At 49.6% G+C, this 16087-nt stretch overlaps 1 protein-coding gene across 1 annotated transcript; it reads right to left on the bottom strand.

Moving 5' to 3' along the window:
• Positions 1 to 7105: 7105 nt before the first annotated feature.
• Positions 7106 to 15686, bottom strand: LOC117061500. Its single transcript, XM_033174337.1, has 4 exons — positions 15584 to 15686; positions 14368 to 14694; positions 10114 to 10380; positions 7106 to 7365 (listed from the first exon to the last, which is right to left on the bottom strand). The coding sequence occupies exons 1-4, from the start codon at positions 15684 to 15686 to the stop codon at positions 7280 to 7282; spliced, it is 783 nt and encodes a 260-aa protein (XP_033030228.1). The 3' UTR covers positions 7106 to 7279.
• Positions 15687 to 16087: the final 401 nt, after the last annotated feature.

Here is a 16087-nt window from a genome sequence, read left to right as displayed (position 1 = left end):
GAACCTGGGAAGGAGAATCACAGAATCTCAGGGCTGGAAGGGATCCCAGAGGGTCATCTAGTCCAACCCCCTGCAATGCAGGAATCTCAGCTCAAGCATCCAGGACAGGCGGCCATCCAACCACTGCTGAAAACAGCCTCCAAGGAAGGAGAGTCCCCAACTTCCTCCACCATTAAGGGAGGTGATAAAAATGTAATTAAAAAAACAAACAGGAGGCGGAGTAGTTCAGATCTTGGCATTTGCATCAAAGAGGAAAGTCAGGTACTGTACTAAAAATCAGTGCCCTTCCCAGCCCTCCCTGACAATGCTGAAGATTGATCCTGGGACCTCCAGGGTTTCTGGCGGGGGGGTGTGTCTCTCCCTGCCCTACCTAGAGATGCTGCTGGAGACTGAACCTGGGACCTTCTGCATGAAAAGCAGGTGTCCTGCAGATCTATGAGCCCTTCCCCTTATGCTCAAGTAAGATTCTAGTCCTCATGGTTCTGAGTTAAATAGGAAAGCAGGAGGTTGTCTTGCACTGAGACCTTTGATCCATCCAGCTCGCTACTGTCTACAGTGACTCTCAGGGCCTCCCCACCCCCCGGAGAGGCTAGCGGGGGGTCCAGCCCTCTGCACACAGGGCAGATGCTCTAACCACTCAGGCCTTTCCTGTTTAGGAATGTAGGAAGCTGATGGTCATTGCCGCCTCCTGTAGCAGGGAGTTCCACAGTTTAACCACACGCTGCACAAAGGAGCACTGCGTGAAGGAAGAGAAGGATCTCGGCCAACTGACAAAGAGAACTGAAGTCCGTGAATGTTTATGCCCTTATAAACATGTTCTCTCAGTCTCTAAGGTGCCACAAGGCTCTGGGCATTGATGGCCCTGTGGAAATAAATCTCCTTGTCAATCAGATTTCAAGCATCGCCGGCTCCAGCCTCTGATCCCCCTGGATTTGACAAAAGTGGCTGATGGCTTTGCATCATCAGCTGCAGCACGAAGGCTGTGTGTTTCCTTGCCCCCTGCCCTGCCCTGATCTGGATGTCTGGGAAGTTCGTAGGATATTGCAGAGTTGGAAAAGGGGATGCCAGAGGGAATGGAGCGGCTCCCCTAAGGGAAAAAGGAGCAGCATCTAGGACTTTTTAGTTTGAATAAAAGACAAGTCAGAGAGACCTGATAGAAGCTTACAAGACGATTCCCGGAGTAGAGAATGTGGATACAGAAAACTTCCTCCTCTCTCAGAACTCATGGACATCCCTTGAAGCTGAACCTTGGGAAATTAGGGCAGATAAAAGAAAGGACTTCTTTACACAGTGGAGCTATGGAACTCACTGCCACTGGAGGAAAGGATGGCCGCCAACAAAGGATTAGACAAATGAATGGAGGAGGGGGGGCTCTTGAGCACTACTGGCCGTGAGGGCTATGCCCGGCCTCCACCACTGAAGGGCAGTGATGCTTGTGAATACCAATTAACTGAAGGAGAGGGCAGCAGCGCTCGGATCCTGCTTGAAGGTTTCCCATAATGAGCATCTGTCTGGCCACTGTGATAAGACGATGCTGGACCAGAAGGGCCACTGGCCTCATCCCCTCCAGCAGGCCCTTCTTATGGAACCCCCAGTTGCAGAGGCAGTCTATCTGGCTTCCTAGGTTTGTATGGGTATTTGGCCACAATGATGCCAGGCGATTGGCCTGATCCATTCTTATTTCAACCTTTCCGCATGTAAGGAAGGTGTGCGTCTGCCCAGCCCTCCTGCACTGCAAGGACTGGGTTCCAGCAGGGGGGTGGAGACAGAGGGACAAGGCACCAGAGCTTATTCCTTGCTTGCATCCCCCCATCCCTGTGCCCCCCCTTCCCCAGCTCTTTCTCCCGCCCCCACTGCTTCTCCTCTTTCTGAATCCCAAACAGGGTTTATTATCTTGCTGCCTCACTGCGACCAAATTGATCAATGTTTCACGCAGCTGGAAAAGCAGTGGGCAGAGAATCGGAGATTAAACAAGGAAGGAATTTTCTGCTTTTGCTAAGAGGAGCTCTTCTCCCCCCCCCCAAGCCTCTCTAGTCAAAGGTCCCTCTCCCCATCCTGAACTCTCATGAGTTGAGAGGTTTGGGGGCTTGGTGGAATCGAGCTGCGCAGGATGGATTTCGTAGAATCACAGAATTGTAGAGTTGAATGGGGAACCCCCAGGGGTCATCTAGTCCAACCCCCTGCAATGCAGGAATTGCAGCTAATTCCAACCTCTGCTTAGAAACTTACAAGGAAGGAGGGTCCACCACCTTCTGAGGGAGTCCAGTCTACCATTGAACAGCTCTTGCCATCAGAAAGTTCTTCCTAGTGTTTAGTCGGAATCCCTTTGAATCCCTTTGAATGCATGTTCTTGGGCTTCTCGTCTAATGCTTTTTAAACAAGCACATGTTTTAAAGCTCATTCTTTTCTTTCTCGTCTGCTCTGCTGGAGCTCGTCTGTGACCATATAATAAATGATTTCATTTGATCTGACCCAGCTAAGATTACAAAAGAAGCAGTGAAGAAAAAATCAGTTAAAACTTGCCGTAAAATCAGGGGGGAAACCTCACTTATAAAATGCCTGCTGGAAAAGAGAGCCCTGTGCTAAGCGCCTGAAGTTCAACAGGGGAGGAGGCTCCCTGTTCTCATTTGGGAGGGAGTTCCACAGGACCACCCTACTGACTGCATGTCTTCTGGCGGATGTGACCAATGGCAAGCCTTGCAAGATTTTGAGAACCAGAGTTAGCCCCCAGCAACTGTTTTAAGTTGCATTTTCCACCAGCTGAAGCCTCTGGTCCAGACCCCAAGGGCAGCCCCACACTGAGTGCATCGCAGCCGTCAAGTCTTGTGGATTCCAAAAGGAGCCTCTTTCTGCTTCACTCAGTGCACAAACTCTGGAACTCCCTGCCGCAGGAGGCAGCGACGGCCACCAACTCGGGTGTCTTTAAAAGAGGATCGGGCAAATTTATGGAGGAGAATGCGCTCTCCGTGGGGCTTCCCTTTCACTTGACCCAGAAGCTGCCACGGGTTCAGGATGCTGCAGCAAGATTGCTGAAAGGAGCGAGGCCTTGTCTATATGCAACACCGGTGCTCAGAGTTCTGCAATTTTCTTAGTATACAAGCCCTTAACAACTTGGAACTGGTCTACCTTTGAAATCGCCTGAGCCCACAAGTGCCCACTCAACCACTTTAAGGGGTGGAATTGGCATTGCCGCAGGTGCCACACAACCCCTATTCTGAAATTTGTAAGGACTCATCCAGTTACTGTGGCAATGCCTATCCTTGGAACTCCCTGCCTGTTGATATCAAGCAGGCACCTTCGCTGTTCTCTTTTCAGTGCCTGCAAAAAAAACAACAACACATTCTTGTTTAGACAAGTCTGCCAAAGATTTTTAGAAAGCTGGTGTGTATCTAAATCTGCTTTAGTATTTTAACTGTTTGCATGTTTCAAACTGTTGTAATTCCCCGATTCTCTTGTTTTATCTTTTTGTAAACGACTTTCAGTCTTTTGGTTTTACATTCAAGCGGTGTACATTTTCTGTAAAATAAATACACAAATGGCTGCTAGCCACAATGTCTGTGGCTTGTGCCTCCATGGCCAAAATCTTCTGAATACCAGTGGCGGGAAACTGCAGGAGGGGAAGAGGGCTCCTGGGTTCGAATCCTGGGCTGACGTATTGCTTAGACGTTTTTGTTGGTGTGTGTGTATGTGTGTTGGGGGGGTCATTGTTGCTGTTCCTGCTGTTAATTTTTTGTATCTTTATTTTGTATCTTAGAATACAATCATAGAATTGTAGAGTTGGAAGGGACCCCCAGGGGTCATCTAGTCCAACCCGGTGCAAGGCAGGAATCTCAACTAAAGCATCCCTGACAGATAGTCATCCAACCTCTGCTTAAAGACTTGCAAGGAAGTCCACCACTTTCTGAGGGAGTCTGTTCCACTGCCATGTGGAAATGGTTCAATTTGGTCAGCTGGATGTTTCATTTATGGTTTATGACTATTTTCTTATGGTTGTAATTTTTAAAAATACATTGCAAGCTGCCTTGAGCAGGGTTTTAACTTTGGAAAGGTGGCGTACAAATAAAAGGATTGATCAATTGATCAGCTGAATGCCGCTTGACTCATTTACAGGCTTCCTTTTTGCTCATGTGGTCCTTCCAAGAGAGACACAAAATGCCGCCTGCCTGCGATCCTGGGAACTGAGACTCAGCCCTGACAGCTCAGGGGCCGCCATCCCTCACAGCCTGGGATTCCCTCCTGGGTAAGAGAGAGAGAAATCAAATCCTTCTCCAGTTCCCAACACAGCCCAGAGCTGCCTAATGTCTCTCGCAAAGCTGTCACTGAGAGTCCTGGGGGGACCCATAGTGTCTTGGCTAAATATCATTTCTGGAGACTCCTCAACCGGCTGCCAACATCCAGGGGATGGAATGAGAGCGACCACTTAGCGCATCACCGAGAGAGAGAGAGAGAGAGATGTGCGCTCATGTTCGCATTGCATGTAGAAATCTGTCTTTTGCCTGCCTGGAATGTAACCTGCTGTACATAAGAAGAGTCTGGCTACTGGATCAGGCCAATGGCCCACCTGGTGCAGCATCCTCTTCACACTGTGGCCAAATACCCCAAAGAACATTGGAATCGAGATAGACTGCCTCTAGACCTGGAGGTTCCATAAGAACAGAAGAAGAGTTTGCTGGATCAGACCAAAGGGGGCCCATCTAGCCCAACCTCCTGTTCCCTGAGTGCCTTGACTTCCCAGACACTCATTCACACAACCTGGCAGACATCCCCTTTTCTGATCCTAGAATCACAGAATTGTTGGAAGGGAACTCCAACAGCCATCTAGTCCAACCCCCTGCAACGCAGGAATCACGGCTCAAGAATCCCTGGCAGATGGCCATCCCACCTGCATTTTAAAAATCCCGAGGAAGGAGAGGGGGTCTGCCCCGCTGTCTAACGGCTCTTACCATCAGAAAGTTCTTCCTCACGTTGAGTCGGAATCTCCTTCCTTTTCATTTTTTATCCATCGCTTCAGGTCTCCCGCTGTGGAGCTGCAGAGAACAAGCTTGCTCCGTATTCCCTGTGACAGCCCTTCAGGTATTTGAAGACGGTTCTCATGTCACCTCTCAGTCTTTCTTCTCCAGGCTAAACATCCCCAACTCCCTCAACTGTTCCTCATCAGGCTGGGTCACACTCACAAACTCCTTTCCCCTGTGGGGTATGTACGCCCTGACATTGAAAGAAATCACAGAGGCAGGGAGAAAAACCTCTTGTAGAACCCAACACAGTTTATTGCTGCCACCTGCTGGACAGGTTAGAGTTCTTTATTCAACCCAGAGTTATTAGCAGACAATGACAAATCCCTGGTCATCCCACCCCCACCCCCCCGCACGTCCACAAACAGCCCAGGAGGACATCGAACAACGTTAGCTCACAATACAGCCAGGGTTGTGGATGAAACCCCTTAGGTGCCCCTCAAGTTCCCTCTGCGCATCTCAGAATCGTAGAGCTGGAAGGGACCCCCCAAGGGTCATCTAGCCCAACCCAAGGGCCATTTGGCAATGAAAGAATTCCAGATTCTTGCCCCATCCAGATGTTTCTGGCTACCATTCCCATCGCCCTCTGCTGTCGGCTGTGCTGGCTGGGGCTGATGAGATCTGCGGAGACTAAGAACATCCTGAGGGCACCACGTTGGGGAAGTCTGGACTGCGCTGGCCAGCAGTGGCTCTCTGAGGTTGGAGATGTCGTCAGGGATCGAACCTGGAACCTTCTGCCAGGAAACTACCCAATGGGCTGAAGAGGGCCAGCTCCAGGGTTTTGCAGGGTTTTTGGTGACCCTACTCCCCCCCGCAATGCTATTTTCGCCTCCTCCTTGTTTTCCTTATTCCTGCTGCTCCCGCTTGCTTGCTGGACAGAGAAGCGGCAAGGAAAAGTCAAATTGGTGAAATTAGCACTTTCTGAAATGGTAGAAGAACCAAAATACACCCATCTTTCGAAACCCAAACTGATCTGAATTTTGCAATGCAGTTCTCCAAAAGAAGACTATTTTACAACCCCCCCCCCCAAGAAACCACCCACAGAAGAAGCATCTATTAAGGGAAAAGGTTCTTTCATATTAACATACTGTAGCAGGGAAATAACATACAAGAATGCCTGGGGGGCTGGGGGGGGGTTGGGGGGATCCCTCCCCAACCCAGGTATTTTAGTTTAATACAGCCTCCATTAGGAGGAATTCACATTAAAAGGCAGGCCAAGTTCCATGGGGATTTTTAAGAAATAAAATAAAATGGCAAATTGCTGCAAGGAAAGCAGAGAACTGAATTTAAGACTGAAGACACTGAGAAGAGTGGAATGGACTGATCGTTTCTACCCATGCCAACTGCGGGTATGTGGGCCCTTGGAGGATGCCCAAGCCTGCCAACCCTTGCCCCCTGCCCCCTATGGGATTTGACCTGCAGTTTAGCACCAGGTTGGGGGAGGTTGGTCCACCCTGACCAGCAATGGCTCTCTGGGGTTTCAGACCAGCCTTAGCTGGAGATGTTGTTGGGGTTTGAAAATGGGGCCTTCAGCATGTTATACCGCTGAGCTACACCCTTTGTTCTAAAAATAAGACTCTAGTCCTCATGGTTCTCCGCAAAGGGATGATTTAAATAGGAACATAGGAAGCATCATGATACTGAGGTCTTTGATTAGGGACAAAATCGAGGCAGTGGTTTCAGAGGATCAGCACTGGGAAATAGGAACATGTTGCCTGGGGACACCCAAGCATGCGTGAATCACAGAATTGCAGAGTTGGAAGGGACCCAAGTGGTCATCTAGTCCAACCCCCTTCAGTGCAGAAATCTCAGCAGATCCTGAGGTGTGCCTCCCTGCCAGGGACTGGTTGGGCGCAGAGGAAGGGGGGGGGAACCAGCTGGATAACGGGGCATAATTAGTGAATGTTAATTCAGAATTCTTCTTCTCTCTCTCATTTCCTAATACAGTCAAACCTTGGTTCTCGAACGGCTCTGTTTTCAAACATTTCGGCTCCCAAACTCCGAAAACCGGGAAGTAAATGCTCTGGTTTATGAACGTTTTTTGGAACCTGAACGTCCGACGTAGCTTCCGCTTGAGTGCAAGAAGCTCCTGTGACCCATCGGAAGTCGAACAGGCTTCTTGAATGAATTAGGTTTGACAACTGAGGTTTGACTGTAAAGGGGAACCAGAGCAAGGGGCGGACAAGAAGTGGCAGGATTGGGAAAAGATAGGAGGCAGCTGGATTTCCACACTTCGCTCAGGAAGCAGCTGGAGAGCCACTGGCTATTCACAGGAGCATGAAGACAGTGATGACGGCAGGTGCCAAAACAGCTCTGGCAATGTGGTAGAAGAACAGGCCGGCCACGGAGAGTCCTGCAAAGAAAAAGGGCGGAGGGAGAGTTGGGAGATGTTCCCGATTAAACGGAGGCAGAGATGGCCACCAACCTGGATGGCTTTAGAAGAGGATGGGACAAATTCACAATGGCTCTGCTCTGCCTCCGCAGCTGGAGGCAGCGATGCTTCTGAATGCCAGTTGCTGGGGACCACAGGAGGGGAGAGAGTCCCTCTCGCACTCGGATCCTGCTTGTGGGTTCCACACAGGCATCTGGTTGACCACTGTGAGAACAGGAGGCTGGACTAGGTGGGGAAGCCACAACAGAAGGAAGAGTACCTGAAGGAGCGTCTCCACCCCCATCATTCATTCCGGACACTGAGGTCCAGCTCCGAGGGCCTTCTGGCGGTTCCCTCCCTGCGAGAAGCAAAGTTACAGGGAACCAGGCAGAGGGCCTTCTTGGTGGTGGCACCCGCCCTGTGGAACGCCCTCCCACCAGATGTCAAGGAAATAATGAACTATACAACCTTTAGAAGACATCTAAAGGCTGCCTTGTATTGGGAGGTTTTTAATGACTTTTAATGTTTTAATGTATTTTTAATCTTTTGTTGGAAGCCGCCCAGAGTGGCTGGGGAAACCCAGCCAGATGGGTGGGGTATAAGTAATAAATTATTATTATATATGATTTGGGGGTGGGATGGGGGAGCACAACACTCCCAAAAGGACCATCTCAGTATTACCCCCCCCTCACCCACTGAACTTCAGAGGGTAGAGGGATGGCAATCAGGAACAGCACCCCTCCCCCCAGTGGAGATTTTAGCTCAGAGGCAGGCAGGGACGTGTGAGAAAAGGCTCTCCATCCAGGTACCCGCATCCCAGCCCGTAAATACCTTTCCCAGGGAGATGTGGCCACCTATGGCTTTCAGAATGAGCTGGTTCCAAATGAAATGAATAAATTAAAACAAACCCCACAGAAGCCCCCAGACGGCACAGACATGCTTACTTGGCATGGTGGAGATAATTACCTTTTTGCTTTCTCTCTCCAACAACCTCCCCGTGTTCCAGGGGTTAGGCAAATAATGACTTAAATGACTTCAAAAAGAATGGATGAATACCAAATAATGAATTACAATGAATAATGCAGGGGAACGGCTAAAAGGGTTCTGAAGAGGGAACATTTGCTCCGGCGCACTTCAGAAATGACGCCATCGTCTCAACCCAGCTGACAAATGCGCTATTCTCAAAAAAGGAAAATAATAATGTTAATTTGGCAAGCTTGATTATTTCAAATATTTGCTGCATAGTTTGGATTCCAGATGCTCCAACAGGATAGGATTATTATTATTATTATTATTATTATTATTATTATTATTATTATTTTGATGAGATGAGGAAATCTCAAAAATATTTCTGTCCATTGATGGTCTCTCTTTAGCCTGTCTGCATAGCAGCTCATCTGGAGATGCAGCCCAGGCTGTGATTTGGAACTTGAATTGCACCAGACCTCACCTCCTGGGCTAAACAGCTTCAAGTTATAACGCAAAGCGACCCAAATTTCTCCACCCTCACCTCTTAGGGATGATGGAAATTGTAGTACAACAATATTCTGGGGGAGTCAAAGGGTGTCCATTAGAGAGAGAGAGAGAGCACATAAGAATCAGCCCCATCTAGCTCAGCATCCTGCAGGAAACCCGCAAGCAGGATCCAAGCGCCAGAGCAACTCTCCCCTCCAGTGGTTTCCAGCAACGGGTGGATCCCCTCCATCGATAGCCATCTCCTCCATTAATTTGTCCAATCCTTCTTTAAAGGTTGTTGAGCCTTCCTGCCTCCTGTGGCAGAGAGTTCCACTGTTTAACTGCCATTGAAATTCTACTCAATATTGATCCAGAGTAGATTCCAATGTATAGCTAGCAGAGTAACAACTTAAACATGTTGCAGGACCCCCCCCCCCAAAAATAGACCATAGGCAATTGAATTTAATCCATCAAAGCTTTACAGCTACTGAAGGCAAATGAGCAGAATGGTCACGAATGCAAGACATTCAGGATTGGCACAGTCCGTAAGAAATCCAGTTGCAGCAGACTTAACTTAAACTTACAGTAACTTATAATAAGACTCAACCTTAACACTTTATGCAGGACACCACACCAGAGGGAAAGAGAGACAGAAAGCGAAACCCAGGCTCCTTCTGGCCTCTTATTATAGTCAGCATGACTTTGACAGAAAGAGATTACAGAACCAGTCTAAGCCAGCTGTACTCGGCTTCTCTGAAGGAAGAACCCAAACATCAGGTACCTTCTGCTTGCTTCTTTCACACAGAGAAGCTTCCAGAACCCTCTTGAATTAATAGGAGAGAGCAGCACATCAGATCAATACTTTTTGCACTAATAAATGCAAAGTGACGTTAACAATGCGCTGCTTGAAGAAGTCCTTCCTTTTGTCTGTCCTAAGTCTTCCAGCATCCAGCTTCATCAGACGCCCATGAGAGAGGGATAATAGCTTTTCTCTGCCCACTTTCTCAAGGCTGTGCCTCATTTCATTCACCTCCCCTTTCCTCTAATCTAAAAAGCCCCAAACGCTGCGACCATTGCTCACAGGGGAGATGCTCCGCCCCGCTGACCCTTCTGCTTGCCCTTTCCTGAACTTTCCCCAACTCTACAACTTCCTTTCGGAGGTGACATCCTGTCCTTTCCATCACGGGCTACGGTCTTTGGTCTTCTGAAGCACTGCAATATTGAGTGGTAGGACCTGATGGCAATGGGCGGGAAATAAATCGAAATATGACTCACCTGCAGCGGCAGATGTTGGGCATGATTCATAGGGCAAGACTTCCCAGGCTTTCTGGGTCCCCAAGGCCTGCGCGGAGCAGGTGTAGGAGTCATCCTTGCTCTGGGCGTTCAAGGTGAGGTGCAGCCGGGCATTGTCGGAAGCCGTGTCCCCCGTATTTGTATTCTTCCAGGAGTAGGTCACCCGAGCTTTGGCTCCAGCTCCGGCCTCACACAGCAAATTGAGGTTGCAGGAACTGTTGGCCAGCCTTTGTCCCCTGATGCTGATGTCTGAGACGGGAGGGAGGGAAGGGTCAAGAAATCACAGCCATCAACTTGATCCCCTCCCCCTCTTTCCTTTTTCCTCCTGTGATGGAACTCCTATTTGGGGACTTCCCTGGCTTTTTTTCTGGCCCATGTAGGACCAGTCTGGATAGTTGGCCTTGGGGAAGATTTGACGCTTTCTTCCCCAAACAGTTTTTTGATTTGAGTTTCTACTGAAATGAGGCTGCACTTAAATGTTATATTTTAACCTTGTTTTAAGTTGTATTTTAATCAATTGTTCTATACCTGGTGTTAGCCGCCCTGAGCTCGGTCTTGGCTGGGGAGGGCGGGGTATAAATAAAACTTATTTATTTATTATTATTATTATTATTATTATTATTATTATTATTATTATTATTATTATTATTATCCTCCAGTCTCGGAAGGTGGAGCCAGCTTGCGACCTGCTGCCCCAGAGGGCAGGGCCCGAACCAACGGAAAGGAGATCCAGACTAAACATTGGGAAGTTCCTGACGCTAAGAGCTGCTCGACCGTGGAACGGACTCCCCGGGAAGGTGGCGGACTCTCCTTCCTTCAACAGGTGGGTCAGGAGGACTCAGAGACAGGTCGCAGCCTGATCCAAGGTGCGTAAAAGGCTTAAGGAAAAGGGTCCCCAGCAGGTGCACGTTGGCTGAAAAGGGGGTCCTGTGGGATGTAACATCACCATAGCAGTCAAGTTCAACATTTCCTGTTCACCCAGAGCGGACACACAGGGGGATGTTACTCTGGCCAGTATAACTTCCTGTGACACCTGGTCTGGAGCATCCTCCCCCTGCATGTGACCAGGTAGATGGGCGTGACCCTGGCAGACCCCATAAAAGGACCGGCCACGCAGCCTTCTTCTCTCTTGAGACCCTTCTCCTTCTCTGGATGCTTTTGCTGTCTGCTGGCTCTCAGCCAGCAGCACATGGGCTCATTCCTCACAAGAGGACAAATCCATGCCTTTCTCTGGATCTAGAACTACAAGCTAAAGCCTGCTTTCAGGATCATACTGTGAACTGGATGTAAGTAAACCTTGTTACCTTTAAGAGTAGACTGTTGTGTCTTTATTCTTTTTAAGAGGGAATACAAGGGGAATTTGCCAGGAACAGCCCAGTTCTGGACAAGCCAGACTGGATATCTTAACTCAAGAGATTCCAATGAATCTACCAACTACGGTAGCTTCCTGCTATATAGTGGGGAATGTACTCTGCTACTGACTCACTAGCGCAGGGGTCAGCAAACTTTTTCAGCAGGGGGCCGGTCCACTGTCCCTCAGACCTTGTGGGGGGCCAGACTATATGGGGAGGGGATGAACGAATTCTTATGCCCCACAAATAACGCAGAGATGCATTTTAAGTAAAAGGACACATTCTACTCATGTAAAAACAGGCTGATTCCCGGACCGTCCACGGGCCGGATTGAGAAGGCGATTGGGCCGGATCTGGCCCCCGGGCCTTAGTTTGCCTACCCACGCACTAGCATGAGGGAGGGAGGATAATATATAATCAATATATCCTCTCCTGCTATCCACAACATTCCCACAAGTCCTGAGTCTGGAAAGGGTAAAGACATCTCACTGAGAGTGGCCACTAGCCACTTTTCAACATTTCGGGCCGGAGTCTTTCCCCCCAAGATGCCATGGAGGAGGGAACCTGAGACATTCTGGATGTTAAGTGCCTGCTCTACTACTCAAATGCAGCCCGACTCCCACGACATTTTTCACCCTTTTTCTTTGCCAGGGTTACACATGTAAAGGGGTAAAGGGACCCCTGACCGTTAGGTCCAGTCATGGATGACTCTGGGGTTGCAGCGCTCATCTCGCTTTAATGGCTGAGGAACTGGCATACAGCTTCTGGGTCATGTGGTCAGCATGACTAAGCCGCTTCTGGTGAACCAGAGCAGCGCATGTAAACGCCGTTTACCTACCCGCCAGAGCAGTACCTATTTATCTACTTGCACTGGCGTGCTTTTGAACTGCTAGTTTGGCAGGAGCAGGGACCGAGCAATGGGAGCTCACCCCATCGCAGGGATTCGAACCGCCGACCTTCTGACCAGCAAGCCCTAGGCTCTGCGGTTTAACCCACAGCACCACCCACGTCCCTGCCAGGATTACATATATTCTTGCTTCAAAGTTTGACGGTTGCATCTAGCATAGAAGTTCTGCTGAAGAAGGATAATTTTAGCTGCTGTTGCAACATTAAAAAATAAAACTAAAAGCAGCCGCCCAACTTCCTTCCCTTCTAGAGTTGACGCTGTAAGTGCTCGGTTGAGGAACTGGCAATTTCTTGGAAAACTCCTGAACTTAGAAGTTGCCAGACACGGCTTTGATTAGTCATAGAAATTAGAATCAGAGTTTCCAAGGGTCATGTAGTCTAAGTTCCTGCAATGCAGCGATCACTGCTCATGCATCCTTGCCCGATGGAGAGCCTGCCCTGCGATGATGTCGGACTTTAGAGAAAAGGTGACATCATGATGGAAGTTGATAAAATGGTTCCTGACATGGAGAAAGTGGAGAGATCATTTTTCTCCCTTCCTCTCTCCTAACACCAGAACTCCTGGTCCAGTGGCGGACCCTGTCCTCTCCAATTTCACCCTCCCCTTCCATTCTACATCAGAGTTGCAGCGCCCGCTCCCCCCGGGACTCCACACCCAGTGCAACAGAATTGGTCTCGCTCGCCTAAATCCACCTCTGCCCCGAAATCCAGTGAAGCTGAATGTTGAAAGGTTCAGGACAGATAGAATAAAATTCTCCTTCACGCATCGCATAGCTAAACTATAGAACTCCGGGCCGCAGGAGGCGGTGATGGTCACCTCTTGGATGGATTGCAAAGAGGATTGGACAAATTCATGGAGGAGGAGGAGAGGGCTGTGGAGGACTACTAGCCACAGTCGGAGGCAGCAGTGCTTCTGAGTTCCAGGTGCTGGAAACCACAGGAGGGGAGCGGGCTCTTGTGTTCGAATCCTGCTTCCGGGTTTCCCACAGGCACCTGGTTGGCCTCATCCAGGAGGCTTTTCTTATGTAGGACGCAGCACTGACACTTGAAAGGCAATTTGGTCCACACAAGGCAAGTTTTTTTTGGGGGGGGGGGTGTTTCTTGGTGTTTTGCTCAAGAACAGACTAAACACAATTAGCTGGTGAAATGACCAGCTTGTACTTGACCCTGAGGTCCAGCTCCGAGGGCCTTCTGGCGGCTCCCTCCCTGCGAGAAGCCAAGTCACAGGGAACGAGGCAGAGGGCCTTCTCGGTAGTGGCACCCGCCCTGTGGAACAACCTCCCATCAGAGGCTTAAACAGAAAAACAACTACCAGACTTTCAGAAGACACCTGAAGGCAGCCCTGTTTAGGAAAGCTTTTAATGTTTAATAGATTATTGTATTTTAATGTTCTATTGGAAGCCGCCCAGAGTGGCTGGGGAAACCCAGCCAGATGGGCGGGGTATAAATAAACAAATAAACAAACAAATAAATAGTTTTGTGATTAAATGCATCCAGGAAAATACTGCTGCACACCCGCCCTCCACCTGTCAGGAATTCTCTTGCTGAGACTCCAGCATTGCAGGGGGCTGGACTAGATGACCCTTGGTGTCCCTTCTTCTTTGAGCTGATAGCCTGTGCCCTTTGGCTATTGAGTTCAAATTCCCTGCCCTGAACTAAGGCCACAGCCATACCATACATTTATGAACCTATCCGCTTTAGTATTTTAACTTTTGTATGTTTTAAAGTATTGCTGTGGTTTTTTCTTGATTTTCTTGTCATCTTTTTTAAATAATCAAGTGGTGTACACATGAAATAATGAAACAAATAAATACGTTTATAGCTCGTTCAAAGTGCATAACTTCCCACTCCAAGAATCCTGGGAACCGTAGTTCATTAAATGTGCTGGGAACTGTAGCTCTCTGGGTGGGGGACTGTGATTCCCAGGATTCTTGGGGGCGGGTGTGCTTTACATGTGCAGTTCTTAGAAGTTACTTACGGAAGACAAAGAGCGTGTAGCGGTTCAGCATCGTGGAGCCTGCCTGGGTCAACATGGAAACGTCATAGCTTCCTCCGTCTTCCAAGGTGAGGTTATGGATTTGGAAGGCCGGATCCTGCTCCAGGAAGGACACCCTTTGGGAATATCTGGGGTCCAGGACCGTGACGGGCTTCCCTTGCTCCCACAGAGCGACGGCCTTGCTGGGTGGGCCGAGGGACCTCAACATGAGACCCGAGAAAGTGCTCCCTTTTGGAACCACGACAGGAAGACTGACCGTGTGCCCCACATCTTTGGGGTCTAATTCAGCCGCTGTAGGACTGTCTGCGCCTTGGAGGGGAGAGAGAGAAGATGGGAGAAAGTGAATTTGGAGAGGATGAGATTCAGGCACCATCAACAGGAAGCAGGTTGAGACATTGACCAGAGTGTTTCAGCGACCTGTTTTTTTTGGGGGGGGGGAGTGCAGTGGGGGTTGGACATTAGATAGGCTTGCAAAGCAACTGAGGGAGGAGGCACAGGAGCTGATAAGCCATTTCAAAATGGGGAGGAGTTAGGGGGGAAACCTAGGGGGCACAGCCAAGTCCCTCACCTCATAGAATCATAGAGTTGGAAGAGACCACAAGGGCCATCCATCCACCTCCTCACACCCCTTTCATAGAACGGTTGAATCATAGAGTTGGAAGGGACTATGAGGGTCTTCTGGTCCCAATCCCAGCAATGCAGGAATCACAACTAAAGCATCCATGATGACAGATGCCGTCCATCCTCTGCTGAGAAACCTCCAAGCAAGGAGAGCCCACCACCAATGAGGGAATCTGTTCCACTGTTGAACAGCTCCTTCTGTCAGAAAATTCTTCCTAATGTTTAATCGGAATCACCTGCCTTGCCATTTGAATCTCTTGGTTTGGGTCCTGCCTTCTGGAGAGAACAAGCCTGCTTCGATTTCCATGGGGCAGCAGCCCTTGAGATATTTGAAGACAGGCCCGTCTTACCCATTCAGGCTAGTGGCGTGGGGCGCCAGGGGGCCAAGTTCTGGAGGGCGCCAGACGAGAGTCCGGGGAACACCAAACGAGTGCGCTGACTGAGCGAGGGTGCGTGTGCCGCTCCCGCCGAGCGTCGGCTCGGTTTTTCCCTTTTAGCCTGCAGGAGCCGAATTCTGCGGGGCACCAGAAGGATAAAAGGGGAAAAACCAAGCCAACGCTTGGCAGGAGTGGCGCACGTGCCCTCGCTCGCTTGGTGCAGGCCCGCTCGCTCAGTGTGCTGCCTGCTGTGGCCACCGCAGCGCAGCACAAAGCGGCCAGCTGAGCCAGGAGGCGCTGCATCCACCTATCACCTCTTCCCCGCCTTCCAGCAGCTGCCCGCCTCCTCCAGCCCTAAATATAGGTCAACTCTGGGAAGGGTGGGGGGGGGGTGTGTCAGAGGGATCTTTGCACCACGGCGCCGGATATGCTTAAGATGGCCCTTCTGCTCTACTGCAGGCTAAGCATCTCCAATTCCCTCAACTATCCCTTGTCCATTAATTGTACCCATAAGGAAATGTATACACAGTACAAACCAGCAATCACACAGAAGATTGGATTGGATTGTGCATTCGAAGGACAGGACCTGCCTGCTTCATGCCCTCCAACATTCCTCAGATGAAAATAACCTCTTCTGGCCCCAGGCCCAGAAGCAGTCTATCTAGAGTCCCAGGCAGTGCTCCCCCCCAAAAGAAATGTTTAGG

The sequence above is a fragment of the Lacerta agilis genome, chromosome 17, assembly GCF_009819535.1.
Source record: "Lacerta agilis isolate rLacAgi1 chromosome 17, rLacAgi1.pri, whole genome shotgun sequence".
Lineage (NCBI taxonomy): Eukaryota > Metazoa > Chordata > Lepidosauria > Squamata > Lacertidae > Lacerta > Lacerta agilis.
The sequence above is the reverse complement of the archived record's forward strand: the minus strand, read 5'-3'. Positions and strand labels throughout refer to the sequence as shown.